At 47.3% G+C, this 22,362-nt stretch overlaps 1 protein-coding gene across 1 annotated transcript in view; it reads left to right on the forward strand.

Moving 5' to 3' along the window:
• IFT43 (intraflagellar transport 43) overlaps window positions 1–22,362 on the forward strand; it is a 73,047-nt gene that overhangs the window by 39,358 nt on the left and 11,327 nt on the right. Inside the window, exons 4-5 of the mRNA XM_006268370.4 lie at window positions 8,941–8,973; window positions 9,587–9,633. Coding sequence (XP_006268432.3) covers window positions 8,941–8,973; window positions 9,587–9,633 — 80 coding nt within the window. The remainder of the gene's footprint in view (window positions 1–8,940; window positions 8,974–9,586; window positions 9,634–22,362) is intronic.

Here is a 22,362-nt window from a genome sequence, read left to right on the forward strand (position 1 = left end):
TGCTATGATTCTATGGACAGAGGTGCCATAGGCCTCAGACTGTAACTCCCTATAACCTGCTGCAGTGATAGTAGTACACAATTGTCAATCCTTCTGGATCATGATGTCTGCGTGAAGATCCTGGTGACCTCTTAATACATACAGGTACACAGGAGCGGAGGCTGTCCAGACATTTCATTCCCCCTTTAGACCATTGAAACAAAATCGAAAGACAACTGAATCCAGACGTTCGGTTCCTCAATAGCTGTAGTTATATGTGCACCTGGGAGTTGAGCCCAGGTCTCCCATGTGACAGACAAGGATTCTAACACTGAAGCACAACAACAGGCTGCTGTGGTGATAGGCACTAATGGAAAAACTTGAGCAAGGGCATATGTGTACTTTTGTTTGCCTTTTTCTTCCTACCGGGACCTGAATTGCAGTCTGTTTCCTAGAAGCAAGAGGGTTTGTGTTCCTTTCTGTGTCTCTGAGCCTGGCAGGCTGCATTGGGGTGGGTATGTTTTCTTTGGCAGCACAGCTGCAGAAAGCTGGCCAGGAATTAGAATTCTCCAAACATAGCTCATCGCTCTGTTCTCCGTTTGATCAACCCACTCTCTTAAAACAAAAAGGATCTCTGAACATTGCAGCTTTCCCTTTTTGTCTTGTCTTTTAGTTCTTTCAGCAAGAGGGCAGCTGAAAGCAGTTTTTGGTTATAGGTGATTCATAAAAGAGAAGTGGCTCAGAAAACATGTTAGGCCAGAAAATATGTTTGTGCTCATTAATTTCTCAGACTGAGAAATTTCCCCCTTCCAAGTTCTGCAAAGGCCACGCCCTTCCAGCCTACATCTCCTGGCCTCTCCACTACTGTTCCAGCTCTAAACTCTCCTTCAGGGCTCAGCTGGTGCCCCTCCTTTCTAATGTGTTCTCTTACCCTTCCAGATCTGCCCTGGCTCTTTTCCACTGGGGAACAGTGAGGCAGCAAAATAAACTCCCTTGCCCTTTGTTCTCTTAATACTTTCTCTTTCATTTGGGAAGTTGGCCTCTGGAGAATCACCCTTCCTGCTCTGAGGACAGGAGCACCCCCAGTTAATGGACTCAGATCTCTGCTTGCAGAATGTCTGGTACTTGCCAATGGCAGAAGTCACTGCCCTCTGAGGGAAAGGTCACTTGTTTTCAGGGAGGTGTACCTGGCTCAGTGCCCATGTGATGTTACTGCAGTTCTCCAAGGATGGAACTGGGCACAGGGAGGGAATTCAAGTGTGTAAACTGTACAAGCATGTAACAAAAAGGCAGATACTGGGGAGAGTTTCCCAGTGAACAGACACTGTTAAAACAGCCTTGAACCGAACCCCAGAGTCTAGATATTAAGGACCAATCTTGCACTGGTTTGTGGGTAAGGATCAGGACTTTTCCATTTGAGCTGTAGAGCTTGTGGGTCTGTAGGGGATATCCACGCCCGTGGCCCTGTATATCCGATGCATCGTCATGGTGGGGCTCCTGTGTCATTGGAGTTACATTATTCTGTCCCCATAAGTCATATGCACCCTCTGGGGATCTAGCTAGCATGGTGAGTAACCACGTGAGCTGCTGGGAGTAGTGCAGACCATACTTTTGCCCTTACACAGGTACCTGCTTTTCCTGCCTTCTCAGTCCAGAGCTGACTTGGGACCCAGATGTCCACCTGGTAGCATGTGAGGCTTCTAGATCTTCCACAGCCCTAAGCAACACCTCAAACGTTCCCTAACCAAGGGGGGCATGTAAAGCAGCCTGAAGGAAGAGGCATGCATCCTTCTCAAATGGGTCGCACTGAATTTCATGGGCTTTTTCTGTGGTAAGTACCCAGTTTAGCTCTCCTGTAGTGTCACCTGCCGAGTGCATGGAGTTTCACCTCAAGCCTGATGGGGATGTTATTTGAAGTGTGGTCAGCAGGGGGCAAGCTTTACACAGGAATAGGCCTGCACACATTCCAGGGCAGCTTCAGTCTTACCTGTCTAATAAAGACTGCCAGCCTGTTGACAGGGCTGACTTGGTCCTTCAGCTCGTCTTAAAGTAGCAGGGATGAAATGTTCAGGGAGAAGCTGACTGCAGCATAGCAGTGACTAGGGCACGGTGGGGAGAGCTGTCTGGGGGTGGGCATTGTGTTCTCAATGGAGGATAAGTATTCCTCAGATGTCTTGTTGCAGCTTTCCTGTGCAAGTAGCTGTGTCCTTTGGGGATAGGTTTGAAGGCTGTTTTCTCAGTGCAGGAGGCGAGAGGGTAGAGTTGGTTTCTCAGTGTAGGTGCCACTCAGCATGTGGCACCATTTCTGCTTTTACCCAGCTTCTAAGCTGTGTTGATTGAGACCCACTGAGGACTGCCATGCCTGGGTCCCTCCAGTGCAGGGGCAGCATTATCCATGGACCAGAAGGTTCCTGTTCTTTCATTCCCTGGATGTGGTGCAAACTGCTTGTGCTGACATCATGGTTGTTAGGGGAGGAGGGTGATGGTAGAAGTGAAGTAGCTGGGGCTCTGCTTCTGTTTCACTAGAGATCTCTGGAGGATAATCATGGATAGCCTGAGCCTGAGCCCACCCCATGCCATCTTTGCCGGTGAAGTTGATGGAAACTTCCAGCAAAATGTTTTTCCTGCCTGTTGAAAACAGCTCCTGGGCAAGTGGAATGTCACATGCATGCAGTCACACCATTGGTCCTCTGGTCATCCCTGGCAGCCCTTTCCACCACATTAAGATCCACGGTTCCTTCCTGGACCATGCATTTGTTTATCTCAACAAGCCACGTGTTGCTTTCCTTGTTCTCACCTGGGTCCCTCACCTTCCTGCTGCCTGCGTTGCAGTGCATCCATGTGTTACCAGCATGCTGAGCGCTCACAGGCTGACCTCCTGGCACTCAGCTGTATCTTGAGGACATGCTGTCCTGTGGCACAGAAGTATAACTAGGGCCCTCCGTGAGCTGTGGACATTAAAAGATTTCAAGGACATTTGCCCCCATTCATCCCAGTTATGTCCCCTGCTAAAATAGGTTAACGGTGTCTAATTAACCACTGAACATTGTCATGCTGCATAAAGATAGCATCCGCGCTGTTCTCTGAGCCTTGCTACTTTATCTCCATTTAGATCTCCATGGTATTCCATTAAATGAGAAAGAAACAGTTTAACAGAGATGATGTCTACATTAGAACTGCCTTTTACCCTTCAGCACATCACTTGTGAGAGCTTCTGAGGCAGCTCAGCCACCCTTTTGGGGGAGGGGGGGGAGTGCATGGCCTGGAGAAAACCCCCCTCACCCTGTCCTTGATAGATAGGTGGGGGGGAATTTCTGATGGTGGGATAGAGTGATATAGGGCAAAGAGATATTTTCAAAGTGGGGGCAGGTCCATCTGTAGAAGTTGCAGGTCTTTCCATAGGGGAGAGTAGGCCTCAGGCTGGGATTTCTCTTTCAGGACACAGGGTAGGTGGGATGCAAGGGGCTCGTAACAAGAAGACCCCAGAACTCTACTGGAGCTCTCCCCATCATATACTTTCTGTGGCATCAACACTTCTAAAGTAAAGTGAAAATTGGAAGCTGACTGGAGCTGCAGAGAATATTCCAGGGAGTCTGGTAAATATGAGAACAGTAGAAACCCCCTTGTGAAGAGTTTGAATAGAGATGGCCATGTATATGAGCCAATCTAGGTCCTTTGTCCCCTGGAAAGGAATTTGCTTAATCAGGAGAAATTAGAGGCGCAGAGAATGGACATACAGGCACTTGGGTACCACAGGGATTGTTGAGTGTACATTGGCTAACTGGATAACTAGCTGGCTGGCTTTGTGGAAGGCCATTTTCAAGGGAGCTGTTGATTTTCTGGTGTTTTCACGCACCCAACGATTGCTTGTTTCTGTCTGAGTTATCCCATTCATATTGTTCTGACTGTCTTTGTCCGAACAAGTGAGAAGAAATGCCTACGAAACCTCCTTAAATGTGCTTAAACCCAAGCTCTTCCCTGCTCTGCCTTAGCTCATCTGTGCAAGGCTATATGTTCTTGCGGTGGAAAAGAAAATATGTGCTCAGTGTGTGGCATTCAAGGCATGTATCCAGCTTGGTGCAATTGGCATTGATAGGCTAAGCTAGTTGCCGGGATGGGGCACTCCATAGCACCAAAACCAGAATGTTCATGTCATGGAAGATGCATGCCTGGCTTCTATGAGCAGCTGTGGAAGTAAGAGACCAACAAGAGACTGGTTCTGTTTGTAACAGTGTCCCCAGGTGTGTGTACGGTATTTGCTAAGCCTGTGGCTTCAACAGGGCTAGAGGTGAGTCGCTTTCAAAGGAAGTCCCCTCAGTTGGCATGTTGCTCCCACTGCTGTTCCTGTTTGACAGGTAGGGCACAGAAAAGGCTCATCCCTTCTGAAAAGGTGGGGTTAGATTATGTATTTGGGGGCCCAGTTAAGTTTTGCTTCTGTTTTTTATCTAGGGCTGTGCAGAAATAGGTTTTTGGGTTTGGGCAGCTGAATGGGAACAGAAGCCAAATTCTGATTTTGACTGGATACAAATATCTCTGTTGTTTTTCAGGTTCTTTTTGTCTGTTTGCTTTTGTTTGTCCTATTTACTGAAGGAAGCATGGTTGCTGTTGTACCTGACAAGCCCACATGCTTTGTTCAGACCCAACATGAAGCTTTTCATTCTGGACACTCAGAAGAAAAGCAGAAGAATTGGTGGTGCCAGGGCTCCCTTTCAGCTCATGGACCAGTAGTTAGGGCACTTACCCAGGATCTGGGTTGTTTTCTCTTCTCCCTGAGGGGATTCAAATCCACATTTCCCTGGGTCCTAGAGAAGGTCCTGACCTCCAGGCTCTCCAGTGTTCTGGGGTGGGGGTAGAAGGGTTCTCCCTCTCACTTGCTGATCTGTTCCACTTGGCATAAATAATTAGGTATTCAGTGGTACAAGCACTGTGATCCATGTAAGGGATCCTAACTGGTAGACTGCAGTGGTTCCCAACCTTTTTTATACTGTGGACTGGCAAACTCACTCAAAGAATTTTGGCCAACTAGATATAGAAGCAATTTAATTTACATACTTAAATTTAATTTTTACACTGTTGGGGTTGCGAGGATCAGATCAAGTTGGGGCAGCCACGGGCACTGGGGACCCTGCAGGGAAGGAGGCTGTGCAGGTGGTGGCTTGGGGGGGTCCCAGCTGGGGCTGCCTGGGAAGAAGAGGCTCTGCTGCCTTCCCTAGGAGCAAGCAGCAGCGGAGCCCCCTCCCTGCCCTTCGTCCCAGGCATCCCCCTGCCCCGCCCCGCTCCCAGCTGTGGGCGGGGCTGGGGGGTCCTGCATGGGCAGCATCTCACCAGGCATGGCCATGGTGGCGTGAGTGGGACAGGACATATGGAGCCAGCTGCCTCCCTCCCAGGGCTGCCCCGCTGCCCAGCTTTAACCCAGGCAGACAGACAGCCCGGCAGACAACCCTTCACACCCTGGTACTGGGCCATGGTCCAGTGGTTGGGAGCCTCTGGATTAGAGAGTCATTCTTTCTCTCATTCTCTGACTCAGTGCATATTTAAATATCTCCTGCAAAGTGAAATACCAGCCACAGTAGAAACAGAGCCACTCCCCTTGTCCCCTGTTCCCAACCCCCATTCTGCAGTCTGGTGGCTGGAGCCTTCTTTTGGGTTTAGATTCTCTTAGGCGAACAGACTGAACATGGCTCTTCCAGGCCCTGGGTTAGTGCTCTAACTGCATTGGATAAAAGGTGATATCCTCTTCTCCAACATTGTGAATCTAGCTCAGAATGTTTTCCCCAGCTGAAATGCTGTGGGGAATTTGCTAGTAGTGTTGGAATAGCCCATATGTTTTGTTTTTTTTAAAATGAATCTTGTATTTGCAAATGTTGCCCACCTGTACTTTTCTCATGACTTACTGCTTGTATTTCAGTGGCACTCAGGCTTGATTGTGTGGCACTGTAGGAACACACGTTCCACTAGATTATATGTGGATGGGGGGCAGAAATGGCCTTTTTGTTACATGCTTCTACAGTACCTGCTCCTGACCCTGAACATAGTCTTTAGGCACAACCACAATACAAAGAATAAATTGCTTAATTGGATATTGATTAGTAGATTCATGTCTGAGCCTTTCGTGCTGACAATGTTCCAACCACCATTTTTGTATAATTAAAAGAAAAATGCCCTTAGATACCTTCTGAGCCTTGCCATTACTTGACTCGTTTGTGGAGGATACTAATCCGGTTTTTACATTTTAACTCAATTGGGGTTTTCTTGCAGCCCCAAATTCTTATTTGGGTTTAGGAACATTAACCACTTATCTTGAGTGTTAATTTGTAGCCTCCACCAGACATCCAGCTTTAGCGTATTCCCTATCTGTAAACTGTGCTGTTCATCTGCTGCTCTTTGGATGGACAAGTCTTAGCAACTGGGCAAAGCTGAAAGAAGCCTGAAGTTGTTAAGGGACATAATATAAGACAAGAATGGGGCCACTGGAAATCTATGGAGGATCTTGCTAACTTTCTTAGAAATCCTTTTCTGCCCAGAGTCAGGACCAAAGAGCACTGTTCTCATGGCATGTATTTCCTTATTGCTTCAGATCAGTTCTTTGTGTATTATGGCAAGGAAAAGGCAGGTGAGTCTTTGGACTGCACCCGCAGAGACAACAGGTATGGGAATGGGCAGCAGATAGTCTTTTTCTGTGAGGGACAGCTGTGACTGTACATGGGATATTGCATTGTTTTTGGGCCTTGTTGGTGTCAGGATTTTGTTGACAAACCAGAGGAAAGGAAGAGGCTGGTGGGATTGGCAGACTCCTGGGAGTGGTAAGACGAGCTGAGGCTGGTGGGATTGGCCAACTGATGACTAGGGAATGAGAGAGGCTAGGTACAAGGATCTGAAGAATGTAATTGCCAAGAAAGAAGAAGGGTTATTTAGGGCCATGCAAGGGACCAACACCAGCAATAGTGACAATTTAGAGTCAGGGCTGACGTTGTGGGTGTGCAGGGCCTGGGGCAAATCAGCCTGTGCAGGGCCCCCTTACGAGAGCTGGGTGGCATGGGCTGCAGAGCAGGATGGAGGCAGCAGCCCTGGCCCTGATGCTGACAGTGCTGCCTGTCGGGGGGGGGTGCATCTGTAGCGCAGGGCAGCCAAGTTGAGAGCCGGGTCAGGCAGGGCTGGGGATGCCCATGCAGTGAGAGGTCCTGAGCCAAGCTGAGTGCCTGGCAGCCTTGCAGGGGCTCCCTGCCAGGCTGTGCCACAGGGAGGGTGCTAGGCAGCGCCTCTGTTGCAGCCTTCAGATGTCAAAGCATGGGGCCCCCCAAAGCACAGGGCCTGGGGCGGTCATCCTGATTTGCCATACCCTAGGGACAGCCCTGTTTAGAGTGAACATCCAGAAAGTGTTTCTGCTGTTTGGGGTGCAGTATTGTCTCCTAGTTCTGGGAAGAGATAGAAATGCCTGCTGCTTGGGATGAGTGAAAGCTGTGGAAAATCAGCTGTAGGGAACACCCTTGCCTAAGCAGAGATGTGTGTGATGAGGTGTTCTTCACACTTCCTTTCTGCTCTACTTCTCAAATTCTTTCCATGGACTTTACAGCCTCTAGTCTCAGCTGGCGTTGGGCTCCTAGGCCACTTCTTTACCCTTTTTGGGTTAGCAGGGGGTTATTTAGTTATATAAACCTGTGCGTTGGCTGTGGGGCAGGGCTGGGGGTGGACCTAATCCTAACCACTGGTGAAGACCCAAATCCAGATTCGGATCTCCTGTAAGTGGCTGTAACTCTGGCTGTAACAGCGGAATTATATCCAACTGTATCCATCCCAAAGCCTCTTATTCAACTTCTTCCGGAGTGAAAGCTCCAGTGAGGAGCACTCCCACCGTCTCTGTTTTTCTCAAGATATAAGACTCCCTCAGCTCCCTCCTATCATAAAAGAGACTCCTCTGTGCCGTGTTCTACACTTAGGTGTGCACTTATGTTCTACACCTGAGGGCTACGTGAGTGGCTGGGGCTGTTGTCATAGAGAGCTGGATGAGTGAAAGGGAGGCTTCTGCCATCTCACCCAGGTGCTTCAAAAGGGGAAATGCAAGAAAATGGAAATGGCTGAGGCTTCCTGGGCCAAGGTGCATGGGAGAAGAAAGCCCCATGTATTCCCTGTCATGGAGCCCTGACTCCCGGGAGAGGGGAGCATATTTATTCCCAACGCGCAGTGTTAGAACTTCATTCTGCAAAATGGCCAAAGCAATCGGCGAGTGATGGAGTATCTGCTAAAAAGAAACCTGGCATTTAATTAACTTTTCAAAGTGCTGGTTCAGCAACCTCCATGTTTTACATTTTGAATATTGAACAAGCATCCCTAATCGGAGCTGAATTACTTCTGGGCTTGCTGGGGTGGAGAGCGAGAGAACTGCCATTCGCCAGCGCCTCCCCCCATGATATTATTATGAACTCCTGTTAACTCAGCCGGATCAGCCCTGATTTACTGCAGTGACAGCATGTTAGACCTGAACTTGCCCAGGCTGAGGTGGAGCTTCTGGGCGAAGAAGGCAATCGGACACTGTTTGTCTGTGGCTGAGGGCAGAAGGAACCTCCTGGTCTCCAGGGGTGTAGGCTGGAAATTAGCTCGATGTTTTCCCATTCACACTGAGGCAGGGGAAGCTTCACCTGTAGCTTTTGGGATGAGGGAATATTTAGGAATACAGAGAGCAGAGAGTTGCTCTTGCTGGTGTCTGACCTGGTTCCTTCTGGGATGCTATGGTTCCTGTTTAACCCTTTATTTGCACTGAGCCAGTGCCACCGGTGTGCACCTTGGAAAGATACGGTCTCTTGTTTTATGCCCAAGGTCACCTGTGTCCTCAGGAAAATCTGAAGGCTGTTTTACAGGACAGGAGCACTGTGTTGGAAGAGCTCTCCTCTCACGCTCCCCACCCTCCAGCTCTTTCTCACCCTCCAGCTTTTTCTCAGCAAAATCTTTTATTTTTTTTTTCAGGTCAGGAAGGAAACACGCAGAAGAAGTAGAAGAGTAAGTTCCCATAATGCTAATTGAGGCAGACTTGACTGTCTCCCCTTATGGACCCCTCACTCGCAGTGGGACTGTTGAGACTGACCCAAGTGTTTTTGTGTACAGAGCATGGCCATGTGATTTGGCATATCAGGGCACTTGGGCTTGGGTGCGTCTGTGCTCAGGACAGGGGTGCAAAGCCTGGTGTGGGCAGATGTCCATGGTGTGCAGAGTCCCTTATTCTGGGGTCAAGTGGAGGTGGTAGTCTGAGTAAGGGACAGACGCATACAAACTGTAGTGCAATTTACAACTATGGTACCACAGTTTTATATACTGATGGAAAAGACCCCAGGGTCGGGAATGGACAGATGTGCCTCTATCCTGGGGTAACTCACACAGTAGGCAGCTCTACGAGAGGTAGTGAGAAAGCAGGTAATAGCCCTTGTGCCCTTAGCAGATGGCTACATCAGAATGGGACATGGGTGTAGGCCAGTGTAACTTTTCAGTTTGGAGTGTGCGGAGGCCAGCAAGCTCCTGGGACAGGGAGAAACCAGGAGAAGACATTTTTCTGTATTTGTCTTTGAAACTTGTTTTCCTGTTTTTTGTTTTTGTTTTGTTTTGTTTGTTTTTGCAGCCACCGCCTCAGGCAGCAAAGCTTGGAGGGATCAGATGATGGTGGAGGTAAGGCAGCCCCTTCCTAACTACTAGAAACCTCCTCACATTCTCCCTAGGGATTCCCAGAAGCCTGGACAGAAATAGAAGAAGCAGCAGGAAAAGAGGTTCATAGTTGTCAAAGACGCGAAAGCAGAAGCATCAACTGCAAAGGCGTCTTCTGCAGAGCTGGACAAGGCGTAAAGCAGACCAGAAATCCTAGGCACAGGAGAGGGGTAATCTCGGAGTTCAAGTAGTCTGGAGTGATATAGAAATGATAACCTGCCATTGGTAAGAAGGAGAAACCCAGAGATGTGTTTCTGTCTCTGTCTGGCTCCTGGGTACATACTCCTTCCTGTACTTCTTCAGGGCAAGCATCTGTAATGTCTGCCTCTGTGCCCCTTAGTCTGCTCCTCCCAACTATGCTGTTTCTTTCCCTACTTCAGATTAGATTGATAAACAATCCATGGAATTCTTTTTTTAAAATCTAGTCACCCTTATCTGGGACCATGTATGTATATGGGCAGAGCATGGGCACCACTGAATTAGCTCTTTCCAGCACTGTCCTGGCTGCTGTCAGGTACTCCATGCTCTGGGTCAGACACTAGCTGTGCCTATCCTTATAGTTGGCAGAGCCTTCTTTTCCAGCACCAGGCAATGGAGAAACCGCTGGAAAAATCCATGTGGCAGAGTCCTACATAAACATTAACCAGGGTTCTGAGAAGGCAGGCAGGCACAGATCCTTGCCCCCAGTTGCTAAGAGTTATAGTAGACTTTCAGGTACTAATAACTCTTCTACAGAGTGTATGGTTAACCTATACAACTCAGGGTTTCAAAATATCCCCATGCATCTGAATTTAACAGGAATCATGAAAGGATCAGGCATTGCTATAGGTAATAAGACATTCACCATTTCAGTAGGTAAAATTATAAGGCTTTTTCAGATCTCTGGTGAAGCTTTGTATATGTTACTCCCAGCTCTGGCACATGCTAAGCTCTTAGAATGATCTTAGCTTTCTTCCAGGGAGGCTTCCTGAGCTTCTTATAGCTCCAGTACTGTATATTGCTGCAGGTCTGTGTTCACTGTGTGCTCAAATACCTGTGAGCCTTCTTGTGAAACACTTGCCTCTCAGAATATAAGAACATTCTTTGCCAGACCAGCGGAAACCGCCTTGCCAAATATTTGCAGCATGTGACACCTGGTGCCCTGATATTGGTGGTGATAAATACAAATAAGAACTGAAATAGAATGTGATGTAGAGATATGTCAAGTTACTGTACAGTGCATTTATTTATCCAAAGCTAAGCTGCAACTGACAGTTTCAGTCCGTTTTGTTTTGTTTGGGTGCATGTGTGAGTGCGTGCGCAAGCGTGAGTGTGATAGGGGTAAGATCCCAATATACAGGTATGTGGTGTAACTAAATATCTACTGTAAGCAAATATGTTACTTTACTCTGTGTTTTGAAACCTTGGGAATTATCAGTGCCTTTGCATATTTTCCATTACTTCACCATGCTCCTTATGGACAGAGTTAAAGCCAGGGGAATTGTGTGAGAAGGCACAGGGACTGAATCTCCCTGAGGTTTCAGTGATTCCAGGGGAGGAAAGTTGAATAAAAACAAAATCCCATCCCAAATAAAATAACTATAGTGAAAAATCAAACGGGGAAGTATAAATAAGATTCAGGGTAAAAAGCAGGGAGTAACTTGGGCATCCAGCATTGTAGTCAGACACTAAGTTGAGTTGCTGCCCTAGGTAGATTAGGCTTCCTAGTACACTACCATACTTTTTGGCTCATGCTATTCAATGCAGCATTATGGCTAAGATTGTAAACACACACAAGTCAAGGCATTAGCATTGACTTATGTTTCCCCAGGGGGTGTACTGTGGTCCTTCTGTGGGCATAAGTTGCTAGCTTGTATACCTTAATGTAAACTGGCAGGGTTGCCTGATGATTGTTGCTGTCAAACCATATGTTTGACTCTCCTACCTTGAATGCATTGGAAATCTCCGCCATAACACTGCATTAGCAGTGTTTGTCCCCCAACTGACCTTTTTATTAAAAGAACAAGAGAGAAAACTTTGTACATTTACAGAAGAATCTTGTGCATTTAAAATGGCCTAGACATGACTTAAAATTTGTCTAGTTGTGGTTGTCTTGATTGCACTGGTGCCTAGAGATGGGAGTAGGATCAGGGTCCCATTGTGTTGGGCATTTTAAAGATATGCTCCATACCATAAAGAACTCCCAAACAGGCATTAGCAGGTAGGAGAGGGGCACACAATGAGGGAGATAATGTTTTTTATTTGATCTGTTTTGTAATTGCATGAATATACTGGCAATAGAGGTAGACTCCCCTGTGCTCTTCAGCCAGACCATAGGACACTGACTGATTTATCACAGTTAGGTTGGATTCTTACAGACAGACAGAAATGCCGGATTTCAAGAGTCCTCCCAGGCCATCATGTCTAGTCTCCTTCATTTCCCAACAACTGATTACCCAAAGAGTCCTAAAAATTGTCCATGCCAGCCCCTCCCATGTTCTGCAAAACCTCAAATACCCTACAAGGTGCCACTGGAAAAAAGAAGAATAAATCAGTGCCATTGAACATAGTGACTCCTAAGGTTGGTTCCTGGTGAATGATCCTTGTGCTAGGGATTGTGTAGAAGGAACCCAGAGACTGTTGTGAAAGGAGGTGCCTGAGCGAGGCCAAACTGGAGTGCAAATGGGACCATCTCCAGCTTCACTGAATCTTAACTGTGACATAAGGAAATCACCGGGGATGAGTCATACACACAGTACAGTAAAATAGCAATGTGTTGCCTCAGGGCAATGGGCAAGGCTCCAATGTTAGAGCTCAGAAGCATTCTGGCTCATGGGATACTCAGTATGATGCTAGGAATTCCGTTTTTCTCAACCTTATTTTTCCTCTATTGGGGACTAGACCAGGACAAGTGAGACACTTTACAAAGGAGTAAGCTTTGAGAAACAGGAGGGTGAAGGAATGTTTCTGACAAAAGCATCATTTCACACCTCAGTAACTCCAAATGGAGGGAAAGCTGTAGGTGCCTGAAGAAACAGTAGCACCACCCTTGCTGCAACCCTAGTGTCTCTCTGTCAGTTGACTTCATTGTTTCCTAAAGCAGTGGTTCTCAACCTTTTTTGTACCAGGACCCATTCATAAACATCAATGGTCAGTCCTGACCCTGGGCCTCAGCCCCCCAGTGTGTGGGGTAGGGGGGCAGGGTATGGGGGACCCCAGGTAGCCCCTTGCAGGCTAGAACTTTGCCAGCCTGCAAGGGAAAAGCCACAGTTGCCCATGTTTTTTGTCTTTAAGGGAGAATCCATTTTAAAGCTTGTTGATCCATTTTTAAAGTTGCTTTGTGACCCTTTCATATATTCTTGCAACCCATTTTTAGCTCATGACCCATGAGTTGAGAAACGCTGTTCTAAAGCACCCACCCTAGTGATATCACAGATCTTGTGAGATGCTCTGATATGCAGTGCATGCGTACATGTGTACACATTGATACACAAGGCACCTGGGCACAGGAACCAGGGAGTGCACCTTGGCTAGCTTGCTGTGTGTCTGCCTGAATCTTACTCGTTGGGGCTCAGATATCAGAGTTCTAGCTCTGCACAATGGGCAGCCTGCTTGAATGGGATTAATACATTGACAAGGTGAGGAATAATAAACTCTCTTGAGCAACAATTCCTAATGGACAGGCCTAGTTGAGCCACTTTTGGCCAGGGGCAATTGAGGGCTTAATACTGTGTGTGTAGCAATCAGGGCAATCTGAGAGAGAGGAGTTTAAGGGTAATTGCTCAATTTTCTGTCCATGTCAACAGGGAAAATGGGCAGCAGTGGCTGAGTTCAGCTCAGGAGTGAGGCTGGATGAGATGGGAGATGCGAGGCTGTCAGTGGAATTAGAAAAACGCTATCTGCAGAGCACTGCCTCCTTTTCTCTTGCAGCCGTGAGCTTCTCCCAAGTGCAGGCTTCTCTCTGCTGGGGCTGCAAAAGGGAGGGAAGGGTGATAGAAGGGTATCCCTGCCTCCTCCTATTCTTTTCCTCTGCAGAGCAACATAGTCTCTGGTTTTACACTGCCTGGTATTTCACTTGGGTTCATACTGCTCGAATTTGTCTTCCTGCCCAAAGCAGCAGGCAAGGGGCCATCTTTCGATCTGCACAGCCCTGCGTGATCAATGCCCCTGTATCTTCTTTCATATATGGTGCCTCAGCTAGTGGTACCGTTTATTTGAGAGTCCTCCTAACTGTACCCTTCAGCAGTGTTCCGTCCCCAGTGATGCCCTGCTACTTCCAGCCCCCATATCAGAGTGAGTGTCTCTCACCTTGTAGCTCCTCAGCCAGTGATACTGCTGTGGCTTATTGGCTGAGATTGCCACTGCTCTGTCTCTGACTGTGCTTTCTCCCCCTGTGCTGCCCCAGTTCAGGAGTGGCCCACTCTAGTACCTCTGTTCCCCAGGGAGAGCACAGCTTCCAAAGCAGTGTTTCACTGGAGGGCAGGGATGCTGTGAGTGTATGGGAAAGAGGACATGTTATTTTATAGCAGGTAGTGTGTGTGAACAATGGAGCTGATTGAAATGAAGGGCTGTCTGTGCTATACAGACAACCTAAACCTGACCTGCAGGTGAGGGAAGCTGCCAGGAGACATGACTAGATCTCTACCCTCAAGGCAAAGCCCCTTCCTGCCTGCTTTAGGAAGGGAAGCTGAAGATGAGACCTTTCTATACAATGTCAGGCCTTTAGAAGAGCTTTAGCCTTCTGTTCAGTGTGGTCAGCTCCTTTGCATTTGAACAGGAGAGGAGCCCAGTCTCTGAGTGCAACAGGAGCCATAGGAAACATTTTAATGTACCACTAAAAGATAATGGTGCTCGTTTCAAGAAAAGAAAAGAAGGCAGTAGGTGTCTGCATAGTCACTATGCGAGTCTTTCTGGGGAGCTGAATCTGTAGTTGCAGAGCTGCCCCTGGCAGGCTACCCAGCACCAGAACTTCACAGCACTGAAACAGTAACCTCACCTCATGAACAGCATATGAATACTTAAGGATACTGAATATGGTACCTGGTTTATGAGCAGCTTAAAGCAGAGCTGAGAGTACATCGCAGTCTTGATTAGTTCTGCCCTGTATCATTCAAGATAAGGTATCCTGGTTGCTTCCCTAGCTAGTTGCCATTTGCACAGGAAGCACAAGGAGTGGGTAGGTGAACAGCAGATGGGGCTGGGAGGGGTTGGTAGAGCAGATGGCTGCAGTGGCAGAGCTCTTGCAGAATGACTGAACAAACAGGATGGGGTGGAGCATAAAGAGTGTAAGGGGAGAGATCAAGGTAGCTTGAGAGCCAACTGTCATAGTAGAGTTTTGAGGGAACTGTGTGAGAGGAAAAAAATACTGAGCAGCAGTGAAATATGAGCAGCAGAAAATGTTTGCCCTGTGAGGAGCTCTGTGAATGAGCTGAGCAGGGAGCTGTGGTCTGGGGCAGATGGTTATGCTAGAGCACTGATTTTTCAACCAGGGTGCCATGAGAGCCCTTCAGCAGTGCTGTGGCATGCCATGCAGTGTTAGCATTGTGCAAACGTGATTCACAAGATAAACCCAGGGATTTCAAACAGGAGTCCATAGTGTCAAAAACATTCTGACTCGTTAGGTAGACAAGGTTCTTTGGGTAGATGTGACATCTTTTATTAGACTGACTAAATAGTTGGACAAATTGTTCTTTGCAAGCTTTCGGGCACAAATGCCTTTCTTCAGGCATAGGGAAAGTCTTTTTGGTGTTTGTGTGCTATCCTGGGTAGAACTGAAGTTAAAATGCAGGTCTGTGAAAATGCAAATATGTAGCAGTAAGGTTCAAAGGGAATGGGAGACAATAGGTGTGAAAATGTAGTTGGGGGGGGTGGAAAGGGGGAGAAGGTGATAAAATGTAGCTGGTAAAATGCAGACGGGTTACCTGGGGTTATCAGATGGCACACAGGTTATAATGTGCCATAAATCCAATGTCTACATTTAGTCCATGATTTTTTGTATCCAGTAGATTTATGAAGTGAAGTTTGTAGGCTTGTCTATGAAAGGTATTTTGTAAATTCCCTTTGAGGATTAGAAATGAGAGATTGGAGAGAGAGTGGTTATTTTGTGAGAAGTGTGCACCCACAGGGAATTGGGTATTTTTGTCTTTGATAGATTTTCGGTGTGCATTCATTCTGGTACACAGTCATTGTTTGGTTTCTCCTACATATTTTCCATCAGAGCATTTGGTGCACTGGATGAGATGTATTACACTTCTGGAGGTGCAAGTGTAAGATTCAGGAATGGTGATGGTTCTGTTGTGGGGTATAGTAATTGTGGGAGCAGTGGAGATATGTTGGTAGGTTTTACATTTCTTGTCATGGCATGGCCTGGATGTGCTTTGGGCCATAGGAAATTTGCTTCTGGTGATGAGGTTGGCAAGGTTCTGTGCTTGCTTGAAGGCTAGAATGGGTGGTTCTGGGAAGATCTCTTTAAAAGTTGGATCTTGTTTTAGTAAGTGTTGCAATTGTTTGAGGATTTTCCGTATAGGATCCAGGGAAGGATGGTTTGTCATAACTAATGGTTTGCGATTCATGATTTTCTTTTTGTACTGCAGCAATTCTTCACATGGTATCTGAGTGGCTCTTTCAATAGTGTGATGTATCTCTCTGGAGGAGCACCCTTGGTGGGTGAAAGCCCTTTTGAGATTTGCAAGGTGACGTTTGCAGGTATTCTCCTCAGTGCAAATGTGGTGGTATCGGAGGGCTTGGCTGTAAATTACAGCTTTATTGGTGTGTTTAGGGTGATTGCTGGTTCTGTGTAGATATGTATGTTGGTCCGTGGGTTTCTTGTATATGGTGGTTTGTATTTTACCATTCTGGATATTGATCATGGTGTCTAAAAAGGAAATGCTGGTGCTGGAGTATTCAAGAGATAGTCTTGTTGGGTTTTCAGCCATCTTTAAATTCTTTGATATGTTAGATACACAGTCATATTGGGCCTGTGATTGCTGAGTCCATAAGTGCAGTTGACGGACTAGGTTTACCTAAAACACCCTTTAAGAAAAAGCTCTTGAAAGATGATTACAGAATTGAGACACCATCATTTAAAACTGCCTGAGGCAAACTCCTTTGAAAATTGCAGCAGTGGAGGGACAGAGAGAGAACTGCGTAGCCCTTGATTGTATCGTTGTTCCCGCAGGACCCGTCCCCCTCCCCCTTCAGTTTCTCATCTGATATGAGAGAGAGCAGCAGTAAGATTCCTCATCTGTCTTATGAAAATCCGATTCTGAGTGGCTGTGATCAAACCAGGCTGACTGTCAGCAGCGGTGGCCTTGTGCAGAGGGAGGGAGGCTTCTGAGGAGTTTCTGGATGTGGAAATGTCACGGGTGCTGCCGATCAAAGAGGCATTTTTTTAATAAATATATATAAGAAAAAAACAAAACCTAAGGATTTAGCATAAAAGAAATGTAGTTTGTCTTGTTTTTCCAGCGTAACATGAAGAGGATGAAATAGAAACAGATACTCCTGCTCCCGAACAGACTTCCACAGGAGCATTCTGAGAAGTCTCTTTCCCTGTCATGTTAATACTCTAATATGAAATCACTCATCCCCAGCATTATTGAGGCAGGTTTTGTGTTTCTGAGTTCACCTCGTTCACCTCCCTCATACACTTTATGCCTTCTAGTATGTTGCCCCACTATTTCCTTGGTATGTTTTGGCAGGAAAAGAGGGGGAATGTAGAACAACCTTCAAGAGGAGAAAATTGGAAATCTCTAAGAACTGGGCCCAGAGCCCAGATGGGAATATCTGTGGGGTCAGTAGGTAATTTATAGATCTATCCTTGGGACCTTGAGTTTCTCACAGTGGTGCCCTGCTAATGCCAGGGTTAGGTTGGATTCCAGCAGCACAGGCCGTAATCCGGGTCCCTGATTTTGTCTTTTTGGTACTGCCAATGGCAGACATATAGGGGAAAGTATTTGTCTCAAGGCCATGGATTGCATAAAGTCAGAAGGAAGCATTAGATTATCTAGACTGACCTCCTGAATAACAAGGGCTATTGACTAAGTTACCCAGCAGTGAGCCAGACCTCTCGTCTGGCCCTGCTGCACTGTACCTGTGCCACAGCAGCATTGCAGCATTTATAGTCTCTCCTTCAAGCATCCAGGCAATGAGCATTCAGTGCTGATTCTGAAATGGGAAAGACATGGTTTGTCTGTAGCAACACGTGCGAAAGCAGCAGATGCCCTGGATTTCAGGCTCCCTGGGCCTGTCCAGTGGAGGCAAAGTTGCAGCTGGGCAAGCATCCCAGAAAAGCATCAGCCACAACACTGTCCCAGCCTACATGACCTATGCTATTCTCTGGGGCTTGCAGGGGCCCCAAGGCATAGTAGCCTAGTCCACCTTTTCTCCCAGCACTTTGGTTGGCAGAAGCATCCTAAACTGGAAGGCTGAGAAAAAACACAGTGAGTTACCCTTGTTCTCTGCCAGCATGTCACTGTAAAACTGATGATGTGCTCCTTAATATCAAGGGACTGCTGATGAGACTCTTCTGTAGCCTGCAGTCAGGGGGCACTTTTCCTATAGCGACTTCTTGCACACGCCAGCCTGTGTGTTGCTACTGTCTTTCCATTTCTCACTGTGGCTTTCAGCAAGGTGCACCCTAGTGCTGTTTTGTGTCAGCTTTTCCCAGGTGTTTTGGGCTACGCCCCATCTGTTGTGGTAGCTCCCTGATCCTCTTCGACCCTCTGCTCTCCCTACAGACAACAGACAAAGATCCTGATCAGCCGTTTGATTGACATCAGGTCACTTTCAATCCTGTGGATTTTACCCCTTTAAAATGGTGTGACTAGGGGTCCAGAGAGGTGTTCTTTTATCCTCTGCTTTCCTGCTGCTCTCACAAGAAACCTTCCAAGAGGCTTCAAGCTTGTTTGTGTGCTCAGCAGAAGCTGCCTCTCTCCCTTGCTCCTTATGTTTTTGAAGCTTTTTGCCTGTTGCTTTCCACTTTGCTTTTTTTTATTCTCCATTTTTCCACTTAGAGGGAAAAAAATTATTTATCGCATTGAGATGCACTAATTAAAGCCATTTTCTGGTATTTGGTTACTGGAGTGTTTGATGTGTCTCTGACAAGACCATGAAATGCACAGAGTGTCCACAGGGACGGAATTTGCTGAACACGGTGCTTTGTAAATGAGGGGACACAGTGTCGCAGCAGCTCATGAATATGAAACGCCCATGATGCTACCTCAGTGGACTTGAGAACACAGATGAATCCTGTCATGTGCTAAATGAGACCAATTTCTTTCACTTAACTTCATCTTCAATCAGACCTTCTTCCATTTGCCTGTTTAAAATTCCCTAAACGTGATGCAGAAGGTAACAGCATTCAGTAAAACAAAGTTTTGCAGCAGTAGAGAAATTATAATTATCTCTTGTTTAAGTTGCTTGCTTATAAAAACATAGGAATCTAAGTTGGTTCTTTTCATTGTTATGGTGAGGAGCCCGTAATTCTGCTCTGCTGTGAGTTTGGAAAGGATCAGCCATCCTCTAAGACCACCACTCTCCATGTAGTCTTCACTTTGTAGTCTCTTTAGCATTGGGTGTGTGCATGGTATTGCATGGACAGAAAAGACAATCAAGTCCCTGGTACAAGGTGCTTTCATGCTGGACTGACCATTGAAACTCATACAAATAAGGGGAGCAAATTTTCACTATGAAGGAATGATGAGTTTCAGAATCTGTCTCAAGTTGCTTGAAGTTGTGATTCCAGGGAGAGTAGCTGAATTGCTCTAGGGTGGCATTGAAAGGTGATGTAACTGGCTCCATGACTGAAACGGCACTTGATCAGGACTTGGGAGATGCTACTCAACAGCTACTTTGCTTCAGACTTCACAAAAAAGTTAACCCAGACATCTAATAGGGATTATCTGGATAAGGAAGGGGGCAAGATGAGGGAGGAAATAACAGAAGACATGGTCCAAAAGCTTTTGTTGTGTCTGAATGAATTTGAGTCAGCAGGGTCGGATGAGCTTCATTTCAAGATCCTGAAGATTGGCAGAGGAGATCTAGAGCCCTTGGCAATGATCTTCATGAAGTCGTGGGAGACAGGCCAGGTGCCAGAGGACTGGAAAAGGACCAATGTGGTGCCCCTCTTTAAAAAAAGGCAAGAAAGAGGACTTGGGAAACTACAGACCAGTTAGCCTCACCTTAGTTTTGAAGGGATGGAAGCCCAAGAAGGGTGGCTGTGCCTTAAGGAAACGATCCTTTGGGCACAAAGCAAGACGATCCCCGAGCGAGGCAAAAGAGGGAAAGGGGCCAGGAGGCTTCCATGGCTGACCAGAGAAATCCAGGGCAGCTTAAGGGCCAAAAGGGGAGCACATAAAAAGTGGAAACAAGGTGAGATCACTAAAGATGAATATACCTCCTCTGCTCGTGCTTGTAGGGAGGCAGTTAGACGGGCCAAAGCTACCATGGAGCTGAGGATGGCAACCCAAGTAAAAGACAACAAGAAATTGTTTTTTAGATATATTGGGAGTAAAAGGAAGGCCCAGGGAGGAATAGGACCCCTGCTAAATGGGCAGAAACAATTGGTGACAGACAGGGGGGACAAGGCTGAACTCAACGAGTTCTTTGCCTCAGTGTTCCTAAGTGAGGGGCACGACAAGTCTCTCACTGGGGTTGTAGAGAGGCAGCAGCAAGGCGCCAGACTTCCATACGTAGATCCTGAGATGGTGCAGAGTCACTTGGAAGAACTGGATGCCTTTAAGTCGGCAGGCCCGGATGAGCTCCATCCGAGGGTGCTGAAGGCACTGGCCAACATCATTGCAGAGCCACTGGCGGGAATATTAGAACGCTCGTGGTGCACGGGCCAAGTCCCGGAGGACTGGAAAAGGGCTAACGTGGTCCCCATTTTCAAAAAGGGGAGGAAGGAGGACCCGGGCAACTATAGGCCAGTCAGTCTCACCTCTATCCTTGGTAAAGTCTTTGAAAAAATTATCAAGGCTCACATTTGTGAGAGCCCGGCAGGGCAAGTTATGCTGAGGAGAAACCAGCACGGGTTTGTGGCGGGCAGATCGTGCCTGACCAATCTAGTCTCTTTCTATGACCAGGTTACGAAACGCCTGGACACAGGAGGAGGGGTGGATGTCGTATACTTAGACTTCAGGAAGGCCTTCGATACGGTATCCCACCCCATACTGGTGAACAAGTTAAGAGGCTGTGATGTGGATGACTACACAGTCCGGTGGGTGGCGAATTGGCTACAGGGCCACACCCAGAGAGTCGTGGTGGATGGGTCGGTCTCGACCTGGAAGGGTGTGGGCAGTGGGGTCCCACAGGGCTCGGTCCTTGGACCGATACTCTTTAATGTCTTCATCAGTGACTTGGACGAGGGAGTCAAATGTACTCTGTCCAAGTTTGCAGATGACACAAAGCTATGGGGAGAAGTGGACACACCGGAGGGCAGGGAACAGCTGCAGGCAGACCTGGATAGGTTGGACAAGTGGGCAGAAAACAACAGGATGCAGTTCAACAAGGAGAAATGCAAAGTGCTGCACCTAGGGAGGAAAAATGTCCAGCACACCTACAGCCTAGGGAATGACCTGCTGGGTGGCACAGAGGTGGAAAGGGATCTTGGAGTCCTAGTGGACTCCAAGATGAACATGAGTCGGCAGTGTGATGAAGCCATCAGAAAAGCCAATGGCACTTTATCGTGCATCAGCAGATGCATGACGAATAGGTCCAAGGAGGTGATACTTCCCCTCTATCGGGCGCTGGTCAGACCGCAGTTGGAGTACTGTGTGCAATTCTGGGCACCACACTTCAAGAAGGATGCGGATAACCTGGAGAGGGTCCAGAGAAGGGCAACTCGTATGGTCAAGGGCCTGCAGACCAAGCCCTACGAGGAGAGTAGAGAAACTGGACCTTTTCAGCCTCCGCAAGAGAAGGTTGAGAGGCGACCTTGTGGCTGCCTTTAAGTTCATCATGGGGGCACAGAAGGGAATTGGTGAGTATTTATTTACCAAGGCGCCCCCGGGGTTACAAGAAACAATGGCCACAAGCTAGCAGAGAGCAGATTTAGATTGGACATTAGGAAGAACTTCTTCACAGTTCGAGTGGCCAAGGTCTGGAACGGGCTCCCAAGGGAGGTGGTGCTCTCCCCTACCCTGGGGGTCTTCAAGAGGAGGTTAGATGAGTATCTAGCTGGGGTCATCTAGACCCAGCACTCTTTCCTGCTTATGCAGGGGGTCGGACTCGATGATCTATTGAGGTCCCTTCCGACCCTAACATCTATGAATCTATGATACCTGGAAAGTTACTGGAGCATATCTTAAGGAAGGCCATTTACAAGCATCTGGAGGAGGAAAGGCTAATCACAAGCAGCCAGCATGGATTTATGAAAAACAAATAGTGTCAAACAAACTTGATCTCCTTCTTTAAGAAAGTAACTACTTGGGTGGATGAAGGGAATGCTGTGGATATAGTGTACATGGACTTCAGCAAGGCTTTTGACAAGATCCAGCATGACCTTCTCATAAACAAATTGGAGAAATGTCGGCTAAGTGAAACCACTACAAGGTGGGTAGACAACTGGCTCAATAGCCATATGCAAAGTGTAATTATTAATGGGTCCATGTCAGAATGGCAGGAGGTTTCAAGTGGAGTGTCACAGGGGTCTGTCCTGGGTGGTGTTCAACATGTTTATTAGTGATTCAGATGCTGGCATAGAAAGCTTTTTCA

Source organism: Alligator mississippiensis, chromosome 2 (assembly GCF_030867095.1).
Source record: "Alligator mississippiensis isolate rAllMis1 chromosome 2, rAllMis1, whole genome shotgun sequence".
NCBI lineage: Eukaryota > Metazoa > Chordata > Crocodylia > Alligatoridae > Alligator > Alligator mississippiensis.